Raw genomic sequence first — 12,713 nt, forward strand, 5'->3', positions numbered from 1 at the left:
ATTTGTTATGTGCATTTCAGAAACCCGGGGAAGAAATATTAACAGTGATTTTCAAAGAGGTGGGAGACAAGAGTTAGAATTATGGTGATTTTAATCATTCTTAGTAACTTGTATTCTCCAAATGTTCTACAACGAACATGCACTACTTATATAGTCTTAGAAGTATAACTTTATTAAAATCAGATATATTTTTAAGGAGAATTGGATGTGATTTGCTTCGATTCATGTGCTTAAGATTAGAATATGTTTTCAACTCCTTTATCATCAGTTTTCTTATTGAAATAAATATCAGGTTTCTGAAATAAATGGAGCTTGACTCTTTATGTTGCTCATTAAAGACAATACATCTAATGTTATACTTAAGTTTTGCCAAAGGAGAATTAAAATTTATATGCTTTGTTTTACTAGTACAGCTGATTTCCAAAGATCCTGCTGACTATAAAGTGGGTTTTAGTCTTTTAATGAATGTAGTTGCTGCCTCTAGAATACAGTAACTATAGAATAATAATTTCGTTGCTCTCATTTCTTGAGAGTCAAATTTAAAAAGCAAATATTGAATAATATTCCCAGCAATTATCTTCTGTGACATTTGCCTAGTTGAACTGGTATAAAATATTGCCTATAAAAGAAACAAATCCCTTTCAAGAAATTCAAGAACAGAGTTTGTGCTCCTATTTGCATGACATGTGAAAGGTCAGAGAAAATGGAATGAATCTGAGGGAAATCCTTCTTGCACTGAAGGATTCATATTGTAAAAGCAGGAACACAATAACCTTTTATAATTCCTTCACTCTATTTAAATTAAAAGAAAAAAACCTTAGAACATATGAAATGCTTGGAAAACAGTCTGACAGACTGCCAATGACCTTATTTTACTGTTTGTTATCCTGTCAGAAGAACTGACAAGCGTAACATTCTAGAAGAGAGAGGAGGTGATATAGTTCAGTGCTGCGCAGATTTACATGAATATGGGAAAATGAGAGCCACTTGGTGAGCTAGTTAAGTACATAATGTTCCAGATTTTACTAAAGAAAGCCCAGAGAGCCCTTTAGCATAGTATTCATATGGCTTCAAAGACTGCCTGCTTTTGATCCCTATTATACTCAGCCTGATGTGTGGGTTCTCTCATATGGCTTTGATGTAGCAGCCTGTCTGTTCACTTTCCTTTGCTTTGCTATAATCCTAAATGTGCTGCATTGCCCCGAGAGAGCAGGTCCATGCCATTTAATAACCTATAACACAAGCATAAGCTCTTTTCCTTTAAAACTTCCCAAACATACTTCAAGTATGTGGGGAAGATGACCATTTAGTTTCTTTCTTTTTATTTATCCTCAGCAAGAACTTGACATGACTTGAATATGAGAATTGTTGGCTCAGCAAACACCATGTTTTATATTTATATTTATATTTCTGGGGGTAGAATTACACGTAGCACATATTTTAGTCAGTTAAATTACCCAGTGGAAACAGCATTTAATTCTTTTTCCCATGAGTCTTTCTGTTTCTTTGCTATCTACCACAAACCTTTCAGCAATTGTTGTCCCAACTGTGGGCAGGCAATCACAGACTATGCTGGGTAGTACAGTGAGTCAGAAATCAGGAAAAGGAGACAACTTCTTAGAAAACAGTGCACAACTGGGGTGAGACAGTCATTGCAGCTGGTTGAAAATGAAGCTGTGGCCCAGGCATGTCCTTATGTTTCAGTGTGGGACTGCAGCGATGGAATGTATGCGGCAGTACATCGGTGAAGTACTGGATTTCATGGCAGACATGCACACACTAACCAAACTGAAGGTAAGACAGCTTCTGCTTGTTCACCTCTTAGGGTTACAAAATACAAGGCTACTTTAGAAACCATATGGGATTTATTGCTGGCTAGGGAGGCAGCGGCAACACTATTGAATGAGCCCATTTCTTGGGATTCTGAAGATTCAAGATCCAGTTCTGCAAAGAAGAAAAGAGAGGATATTTACCGGGCAGCAGCTTTGTTCATAGCTTTATTTTTGCAATTTATTCTGTTTTCACAGTGTTCCTATTACAATATTGTCCCCCTCTTACAGATGTGGAAACTGAGGCTCAGTATGATGTAGTACTACTAGTAAGTGATGAAATCAGAGTTGAATTTAAGGCTACCGTGACTCCTAATTCATTCCCCTTTCCCTGTGCCACACAGACTCATTTAGCTATCTTGAGTTTCAGTGGCCCCATTTGCAGAATAAGTCTGTAAGCCCCTTCTTTTACTATAATAAAGCTGATATAAAGTAACACACGTGAAGAAACTTTCTTAAACTATAGCAAATTATGAAAACGTAAACCATTTGTTACTTTTATCTGCAGGGAAGCAATCTTCTTACCAAAAATAATTAAAGAAGGGCGACAGAACAAAATTTAAATTGCATATGGACAAAATCCCGGTGAAGTTGTTGACTTTATTGATTGCTTTGCAGGGTGGGGTGAATCATTGATGCAGGTCCACTTCTCTGCTATTGTTCAGCCAGGGAGCTAAAAAATTAATGGCTTGAGAGATTTGAGAAAGGTCCTGGACAGTGGGCAGATGAGAATCCAGGCATGGTCCAGAGAGCAGCCAAATTGCAATCTGGCACTAAATGATTCCTTTTTGATAAACAGAAATCTAGTGATGCCAGAAGATCAACTAAAGAACATAGCTCTCTCTTCACTGAGCTTGACTCTTAGACTGCTAGACAGAGTGTTTCTTGGTATAGTCATAAATTTGCACATGCTAAATGTCAAGGAAAATCAGACTTTAAGCTGACAACTTCTCACCACATTTAAACCCAGTCATTTCGAAGTTTGGTCACGTGCTAATTACCGATGGCTGAATCTGGTTGCCCGTACTGAAATGACTTTGATGCATAAAAAAGAGGAAAAATTGTCACTCAAACATTTTGAGCTTGTTCTACGGGTACTTTTGAAAAATACTAAGAAAGATCCATAATGGGAACTACAGACACTCTCCACTATATATTAAAAAAAACAGATCAAAAAGGTCAAGTGACAAGTGGCTTATCTGAAGCTATTGGCTTATTAGGACAAAACTGGATCCAGAACCTAGGTCTTAAGTTCCTGAGCAAAGAAAGCTTTCAAAATTAATTCAGAAAATATGAAATGAACACTATAATGTGCCTGGCACTGTTCTAGGCATTGGAATTGCAGTAGTGACCTAAAATAGACACAATAGCTGCCCTCATTTAATTTATAGTCTACTAGGAGGCCAAGTTTTGTGAACATTTCACACAAGCCAACAAGTAAAATTGTGACTCTCACAGTTCCTATGAAGAAGAAGTAGACAGTGGCATACATCTGCCAGGGAGTTCAGGGGAGGATTTCTAAGGGAAATGATGCTTGAGCCAAAATCTGAACAATTTGGTGAAAAGAGAAAGGAGAAAAACAGCAGGGCAGGGACCACAGAGCCAGTGTGATGGGAGCCCAGGATGGATGAAGGGTGAGATGCAGATGCTGCAGTAGGAGGTTATTCTTGCTCTGTATGCTATGCAAAGCAGCATTTCCTCTTTTACCCTAAAAATGTGAAGCCATTGAAAAAGTTTAGGCAGGTTTTATGTTTGAAGTGGTGATTGGAGCTGGGGGAAGGACAGCCTCATCTTTTAAGAGACTGACCTGAAAAGTCTCCAAGTATCTGCCAAAATTATAAAATCTCATTTGGTTTTGTAGAGCCACATGAAGACATGCTCCCAGCCTCTGCATGAAGACACCTTTGGTGGACACCTCAAAGTTGGCCTGGCTCAAATTGCAGCTATGGAAATCTCCCGGGGCAACCACAGAGATAATAAAGCTGTGATCCGCTACCTGCCTTGGCTCTATCATCCTCCTTCTGCAATGCAGCAAGGGTAAGATTATTATTCCAGGATTGGAGGTGAATAAGGCAGGAAAAGCCCCTGAGTTTCTGGGGCTTAACAAGAGCTCACAAATGCACTGAAGATTTGTGAGAGTGGAACATGCTTGGTTAGGAAGATGGAGGTCCGGGTCTGTCTTTGTACTGACTTGTTGAGCCTCAGCACTTTGTGGTGTTCTGCCCCTATAGTTAGAAAAGCCTTAGTCATCCTCATGGATAATGAATATTTAAAACATAGAACTACTTTTTAACTCAATTTCAGCTAATTAAATAGATCAGTAGTAGGTATGTATCCAGCACTATGTGACCCTGGCTTTCAAGCAGTTTAGTTTGTAGCTGGAATGAAAGTGACAGCAGCAATGGAATGCAAGGAGGTGGAAGCTCCAACCCTGTCGCTAGGTGAGGCTACAGATGAGAGAGGCAAGCATAGGCTGGTTTCCTTAGGAACTCAGAACAGGCTTGAGCCTGCCATTCTGTGAGGTTGATCTTCCTGGAGAGGAAAAGTCAGAGTGGGAGGTGAAGAGAACAGGAGAAGAAAGTTGTACTAGCAGGAAAATGTGTAGCTGGAGGCATGTCTGCTCCTCTGTTCCCTCTGCTCTGGTGAGCATATGAAAGAACTTTGTGGTGAAAGGAGAGGAAAGGAAAGGCTTCAGAAAAAGCCAGTCAGACTTCTGGGCCGCAGAAGAATGACACCTAATTCTGTATCACCAAAGACTGCTCTTTGCTCAAGAAGCTAAGATACAGAATTAGAGTGGAAAACAAGAAAAACAAATAGGTCATTTGGTGAATGCACTGTCACCTTGGTGTTTTGTTGTATGTGATTATCTGCAAGACCACCTTCTAATCCTCTCTTTAACGCTTCCTCTTCCAACAGACCTAAAGAATTCATTGAGTGTGTCTCCCACATCCGATTGCTGTCCTGGCTGCTTTTGGGTTCCCTTACTCACAATGCAGTGTGTCCAAATGCCTCCTCTCCCTGCCTCCCCATACCTCTGGATGCAGGTTCCCACATTGCAGACCATCTTATTGTTATCCTGATTGGATTTCCGGAGCAATCAAAGGTAAGTAATTTCTGCAAGATTGGGACCATGTGCGTGGAAATTGCTAATGGAAACCCTTATCAGCCAATTATCCTTCTTCTGAGAAGTAAATGCATCTTGTCACTTGCCCTCCTGTGGATGTTAGAAAAGCAACTTTGTGCTAATGCTTAATTTAAAATTGTTTAGATTCCCAGACTGTCTTTTTTTCCCCTTGAATTGTTTTCTGGCTTATTTTTATGAAGATAAATTATGGAGGTAAGGTACAGTTGGCTTCTCAAAACAATGAAGAGAAATAAAAGCCTAGGAATGTAATAAAAATTCTGTGATCAGTTTTTAGAACCAAGAATGAACTAGAGGAAAATTTATGTTCTATCTCATTCCCTGTGCACTATTGTTTCAACTCAGATCTCTAGGGAAACATAAAAATAAGAAGGTCAGTGAGAAGCTTACTAAAGCACACACTGGAACCACCCAAGACAGAAGAATTTTGTAAATTGTAGAGACTGATGATGTGCTGCAAGGGATAGAGTAAACTCCAAGCAGGCATCAATCATGGCCCCTACATACAAACCAGATACTAATAATGAGCTATAAAGAGACAACAGCCCTTCCTTGGTCTTAGACAAGTTCTGGGAGGGCCTGGTAAGTTTTGAGTAGAGATGGGATCTAGGGGAAGCTGACTGTGTGATAAAATAGAGCACCTACCTAAATGAATTGGAAGGTGTTTTCTAAAGGGATCAACTAGTCAGTTCCTACTGTTTTAACCTAGGTTTATATTTAAATCTGAACAATGGTATTTGTAATGTTGTGCACTTTAAAATTTACTTAACCTCTCTGAGCTTCAGTTTTTCATCTGTAAAGTAGGTGAGGGGATGATTTGAGAATTATGGAAGTGATCTCTGAAAAACCTTCAGCACTGTCCCTAGCACATGATAGGTGCTCACTCCCAGCAGGGTCACCACTGGTATGAGTGCTCTTGCTACTGCTGCCGCTGCTGCTGTTACTACTGCTGCTGCTGCTGCTACCGTTAGTCAGTACTGGGCAGTGCATTCATCATATTACTTTATTTACTGTTCATAGCATCTCTTCCTACTATTCCCATTTTACAGATGAAGAAATATGCTAAAATGGTAGAATGATTAGTTTTCCTGTTCTAATTTAGGGAAAGGAATGTCACTTTCACTAAAAGTGAGAGGGTGGTATTTGCCTTTTTCTGCAAATTAAGGTGCCCCTTCCAAAAGATACTTTCTTCTCTGAGCATGCTCCCCCTGACAGTGAGGAGCTGATTGTTTTAAAGTGGTGAATCACAGTTTGTAACTAAGATGACTCCCTCATGTTTCGTGCTGCAGCTATGCTCCTTGACAGGGCCACAATCTGCAAATACACATAATTGGTGCATTTTCTTCCTTTCCAGACCTCTGTGCTCCACATGTGCTCCCTCTTCCATGCATTCATCTTTGCTCAGCTCTGGACAGTGTATTGTGAACAGAGTTCTGTGGCTACAAATGTCCAAAATCAGAATGAATTCAGCTTCACAGCGATACTGACAGCACTAGAGTTTTGGAGTAGAGTGACGCCAAGCATCCTTCAGCTAATGGCTCATAACAAAGTGGTGAGTTCGTGAGATGTTTCCTCTCTGAGGCACAAAATTCCACTCCTGGTCCTTCAGGGTACCAGTTTTTTTTTTTACAGATCTCAGTCATAAAAGTATATAAGTGGATCAGTGATTTGTTATGGTATAACCTGGATGTTCTACTTGCATAAGAACTTTGGTTGAAAAGCAAACAGTAGTTCAAGAGGTTTATTGTACATGTGGTGGCCATTCTTGAAGATTGCTAAGAGAGTAGATGTTAAGTATTTTCACCACAAAAATGGTAAGTATGTAATACACGTGCTAGTAGCTTATTTACCCATTCTACAACATATACATGTATGAAAACATCATGTTGTATACCATAAATACTTTAAAACCCCACAACAAATAAAGAACAATTTTGTGTTTCCTGCCTAATACCAATGAACTTCATATGAAATTTCTACCTTTAAAATGTTTTGGTGCTGTAAAACAGAATGTTAGGAGGAAGAGTAAAATAATTTTTGGATTCCAAAGCAAGTTGGGAAAATCATAGCCCATTAGGTTTTTTTAAATTAAATTAAATTAAATTAATTTTTTTGTGCATTAAAATCATTATGACCACAGTTATCAAAGTTTAAAACCTGAAAAGAAGCTCATCTTTCTGTGTGGCCTGATAAGAAGGCTTCAAACTCCACCTTCATTGCAATGTAGATGGCTTGCCAAGAGGGGCTGCTCCAGACTGCACTGCAAAATATCTGGGCAGTGCTTGGCCTGAGCCCATTTCATTGAACAAGCTTGAGCTTGTCCTCCCTAGTCAGCTAGAGAGCATATGAAAGGAATTTACAAGGAGCCATTGGGTTTCAGTTGGTAGAGTGGACGAGGATTCTCAGAAGCCATATCTTGGTTTATAAGGTACCATTAGTCAATTCTTGTCAGTGTGGAGGAAGGAACCTGGGAGCCCATCCCGATGATGATCCCAGTGTGCCAGAAACTGAACACTTCCCTATTTGCAAAAGGCACTTGGACATGATTTGTTGATTGTTTGAATGCTAGCCTAAGAAATATTTTCTTTTAGTTCTAATTAGAAAGGGAATTATATATTTCCTTTAGTTAAGCACTTGCTTTTCTTTAGAGAAGAAAACATTGTGATTTTATGTAGAGAGAGAGATATATTAGTTCTAAACATAGGAAATTTGTGTGAAAAATTTAGGGTCCACAAACAGTGATGTCTGTTATGAGGATAATTACATTTACTGGATTACAGATTCTAGGACTGAAGAATGTGGAGATCAAACATTCTATTAGGTTATTTTACGGACAGTAAAACTGAGACCTTACACTCAAGCTACAGATTAAAATTTTCCTTCTGCCATTAGTTTTTTTGACCCCACTAGTACCCTCCTCTAAATCACTCTCGATATTCAGATGTTAAAAATGAATGTGTTGCAAGTGAATTTCTTACAAGTGAATTTGACTTAATTTTATTCTAAAAATGTTGTTAGACCATATAAGCCAGTCTGGTAAAATCCACCAGGAGTGTTTAAAATTCAGCCTTAGGCATTTTCGATGAGGAATATCATTTCTGTTGTCCTTTTCAACTGTGGTAAGCCTGACTGCCTTGTTCCATACAGAGTAAAGCCTCAGAGGCAGGTCTGTAATAAATTAAACAGCCATTCCTGATGAGAAGCAGTGGAAAAAGGATCAAGGTGGAGAAAAAGACCTAAGCCTAGAGAGTTGTGCAGCTGGAAATGAAGGAAGCAGAAGCCATTTATCCTCTGGTGTGAGTCACTGTGCAGTGCTGATTAGTGAGCTCAATGCTTGAGTTCCCTTGGCAGCCAAGTTGGGTGAGGAAGGAATGACAATTGCAAAACCTCTGGAGCTTTCTAAAATTTTGTTTCTGGTTTGAGGTTTTAGAGGTGGATGGAAATCACTTCCTGTGGTCCCCCATGGCGGTTACTCAGAAAGACATCCTGGGCACAGGGCTTCAGCCTTCTGCAGCTGCGAATAGCTTGCAGGTTTCTATATCACTGGGAGTAAAACTAACTTTCATATTTGTTGTTTCAGATGGTAGAAATGGTGTGTCTCCATGTGATTAGTTTAATGGAGGCATTGCAAGAATGCAATTCAACCATTTTTGTCAAGGTAGGAAGATCTTAAGATTTTTACAGACCTTTTTTTACTGTTAAAAATAAATGTGGATGTATTTTGAATGCATTTTCTGAAGAGAAAAATAAAATAGATTTAGTTTTAACATTTAGAGTGAGGACTGGAGGGTTCAGGCTTCTATAACAACCCTTTAACAACTGGTTATTGTGTTATTTTTGTTCTTGCTCTACCTCTGTGACCAGCTCTATCATGTCAGACCATAACTGCACATAACACAGGAATTAAAATATTTCTGGGCAACACTGATATAAAAGTGATTCTATAGTACTCTAAATTGGTTGGTGGTACCTTATTTTATAAAAGATATCTGGAAAATCGATGAAAATAGCCTGTATTTGTCTGACTTGGTATGTAATGCATTTCTGTAAGATAAGTGAATTTATTTTCAAATATTCTTTTAAATTGATTTATGAAAATAATTCAAGCATTGATTGTCTACACAGAGATGCCACAAAGAGACTAATGTGACTCAAAATTAAAGAGTGAAGGAGAAATTGTTTCTTATTCTCTTTATCATTCTAGCTCTCTCCTTTTCCCTTTCCTTCCTACCATCTTACTTCTTAATCTCACTGATCATTTTTCCTTCCTCCTCTTGCACCTCTTTCTCATTTACCTTTCACCTCTATATTCTATTATCTTGGCCATTGTCAACACCACTGCTCACCAGATTGTATCAATTTGGAAACCTTATAACTTGCTATTTCACCCTTTGGTTAATGCCATTCTTGGTTAAAGACACAGGTCATGTACAATATTGCACAAAAGCAGCCCAATTTCAGGGAATACTTGACTGCTACCAGAACTGTTCTAATGAAATAGATATAGCTGATCTATCTTACGCAACAAAAATCAACACTATGAGGAAAACTGTATGACTGGCAATCCGATTATCATACCTGATTTTATTTTTTACAGCTTTATTGAGGTATTATTTGTATAGGATAAACTGTACATATTTAAGTTATATCCTTTGATAAGTTTTGACATATATTACTCTCATGAACCTGTCATTACAACCAAACTAATGAACATATCCATCACCTCCAAAAATTTTCTTATACTCATTTATACTTGTATGCTACTACCTCCTGCCCCCAGGCAACTACCAATCTGCTTTTTATCATTATAGGTTAGTTATACTTTTAGAATTCTCTAGAAATGGATTTATACTGTACATATTTTTTCTGTCTTCTTTCTCATAATAGTTATATTGACATTAATCCATATTGCCACATGTATCAGTAGAACATTACTTTTTATGTCTAAGTAGTGATCCATTGTATGAATATATTATACTGTTTATCCATTCATCAGCTAATGGCCATCTGAGATCCTTCTCGTTAGGAGCTAGTACAAATAGGGCCACTGTGGATATTCACATATAAGGCTTTGTGCACATATATGCTTTTATGTATGTTGGATAAATAAGTAGAAGTGAAATGTCTGGGCTGCATATTGATTTTTGTTTCACTTTTTAAAAAAATGGCAAACTTTCTCAAAGTGGCTATGCCCTGTTAATTTACACTAGCAGTGTATGACCATTCTAGTTCCTTCACATCTTTGTCCATACTTGATATAGTCCATTTTTTATATTAATATTCTGAGAATTGGGTACTGGTATTGTGTTGTGTTTTTAAATTCCATTTCCATGTTGACAAGTGATATTAAGCATTTTATTTGCTTATTTGCTATTCATATATCTGCTTGATGTATCTGTTAATTATTTGCCCATTTGTTGTTGGGTTGAGTTTTTTCCTTATTATTGAGTTTTGAGATATAAATCCTTTGTCAGATATATGTTGTGCAAAGATTTTCTCTGTGGTTTAACTTTTCATTATCTTGACAGCATCTTGTGAAGAAGAGGTGTTCTTAATTTTGGTGAAGTATTGTTTATCAAAATTTTCTTTCATCTGTCATGTTTTTGACACTGTATTTCTTTAAATCTGCCTAATCCAAGGTCATACTCAGTTTCCTTTTTGTTTTATTGGAAGAGTTTGTGTTTTCTTATGTCCGTGATTCATTTGAGTTAACTTTTATAAATGGTGTGAGATATTGAGGTATTTTTTATGCATACAGATATGGAATTATTCTAGTACCATTGTTAAAATTATTGTTTTCCCTCCATTGAATTGCCCTTACACTTTTGTCAAAATCAATTGACTATATATTATACATGATTCTAGTTCTGGGTTCTCAGTTATGTTCCACAAATCTTTTTATTTTTATAACACACTGATTATATGACTATAGTTTAGTCTGAACTCTTTTTGAAAGGTGTTTTGGCTTTTCTAGGTCCTTTGCACTTCTAGACAAATTTAAAATCAGCTTTCAAATTCTGCAAAAAGACTGCTGGAGATTTCATTAAATTTCCATTGAGTCTTCAGATTACATTGAAGAAAATTGAGATCTTAATAATATTGAGTCTCCTTATTGATGAACATTCTATATCCAATTATTTATGTTTTCTTTAATTTATCTCAGAAATATTGTATAGGATTTTTTTTTTGGTACTGGGAATTGAACTCAGGACCTTGCACTTGCCAGGCAGGTGCTGTGCTGCTGAGCTATAGCCCCTGCTTAAGTTTTCTAAATATAAGCTTAGCATACTTCTGTCAAACTTATCCATAAGTATCCTATATTTTTATGCCATTGAAAATGATTTTTTACATTTAAATTTCTGATTGTTGCTAGTATTTAGGCATGCAGATAATTGGTATTTAATCTGTATTATTTGTCCCTTAAATATGTGATAGAATTCACTAGTCAAACTGTTTGAACTTAGAATTTGTTAGACACATTTATTAATTCAGGTAGCTTTTTTGTAGATTTCATCAGATTTTCTGCAAATGAGGATTTTCTTTTTCTTCTTTTTCAGTACTTGTGCCTTTTATTTCTTTTTCTTGTTTCGTTGCTCTAACTAGATCCTTCAGTACAAGTTGAATAGCAATGGTGAAGGTAGAAAACCTCATCTTGTTTCCGATTTTGCAAAGAAAACATTTAGTTTTCATTATTAAATATAAATATTAATTGAGAATTTTTCATAGATTACCTATAGAAGATTGAAAAGGATTCTCTTATATTCCTAGTCTGAATTTTTGTCAGGAATAGATGTTGGGTCAAATGATTTTTTTCTGTACCTACTGAAATGGTTGTACTATGACTTTTTTGTTCAGTATTACTGTGGTGAGTTTCACTGAATAATTTTTTTAGTGGTATTGGGAATTGAACTCAGGACCTTGTGCTTGCCAGGCAGACACTTATGCCACTGAGCTATATCCCCTGCCCCACTGAATAATTTTTTGAATGTTAAACCAACTTATAATCCTGAGACAAACTGTATCTTGGCCATGGTACAGTATTCTTTTTATATCTTACTGGATTCAACTTGCTAGCTTTTCAAAATTTTATTGATGTTCATGAGGAATACGGGACTATAATTTTCTTTTCTTGTAATGACTATAATTGGTATTGGTATGAGGATAATGATGGCCTCATAAAATGAATTGAGAAGTACTCTTCCTTTGTTTTCTGAAAATATTTGCATAGAATTGATATTTTTGTCCCTGAAATATTTGGTAGAATTCACCAGTGAAGCTAGTTGAACTTAGAATTTTCTTTGCAGAGGATTTAAAATTACAAACCCAAAATTAAAAATAAATGTAGGAGTATGAATATCTGTTTATTCTTAAGTGAGCTTCGGTAATTGTATCTTTCAGGGAACTTGTCCATTTTTCAAAGTAGTCAATTTTATTGGCATGAAGTTGTTCATAATATGTCCAGTATACTTTAATATTTGTAGGGTAAATAGTTACATCAACTTCTTCATTCCTGATATTGGTGAAATGTGACTTTATTTTTTTTTTCTTCTCTGTTTCATGTTGGTTTTCATTGATTTTTCTCGATTGTTTTCTGTTGCTGTTTCCTTTTTTGTAAGTTTAGATTTAAGGTTTTTCTTATTTTTCTAGCTTCTCAAAGGAAAGGTGGTACTCACTGATTTCAGACTTTTTAAAAGACATACTTGATTAGTGCAATAAATTTCCCTGACGACATTGGCTTAACT

At 36.7% G+C, this 12,713-nt stretch overlaps 1 protein-coding gene across 10 annotated transcripts in view; it reads left to right on the forward strand.

Moving 5' to 3' along the window:
- The window catches only part of Unc79 (unc-79 homolog (C. elegans)), a 250,138-nt gene that overhangs the window by 228,429 nt on the left and 8,996 nt on the right, over positions 1-12,713 (forward strand). For all 10 annotated transcript variants that reach the window (XM_013517287.1, XM_013517282.1, XM_013517285.1 and 7 more), the window contains 5 exons: positions 1,705-1,794; positions 3,691-3,866; positions 4,746-4,932; positions 6,326-6,523; positions 8,552-8,629. In XM_013517287.1, coding sequence (XP_013372741.1) covers positions 1,705-1,794; positions 3,691-3,866; positions 4,746-4,932; positions 6,326-6,523; positions 8,552-8,629 — 729 coding nt within the window. The remainder of the gene's footprint in view (positions 1-1,704; positions 1,795-3,690; positions 3,867-4,745; positions 4,933-6,325; positions 6,524-8,551; positions 8,630-12,713) is intronic.

Source organism: Chinchilla lanigera, unplaced genomic scaffold (assembly GCF_000276665.1).
Source record: "Chinchilla lanigera isolate Chin_1 unplaced genomic scaffold, ChiLan1.0 scaffold00037, whole genome shotgun sequence".
Classification (NCBI taxonomy): domain Eukaryota; kingdom Metazoa; phylum Chordata; class Mammalia; order Rodentia; family Chinchillidae; genus Chinchilla; species Chinchilla lanigera.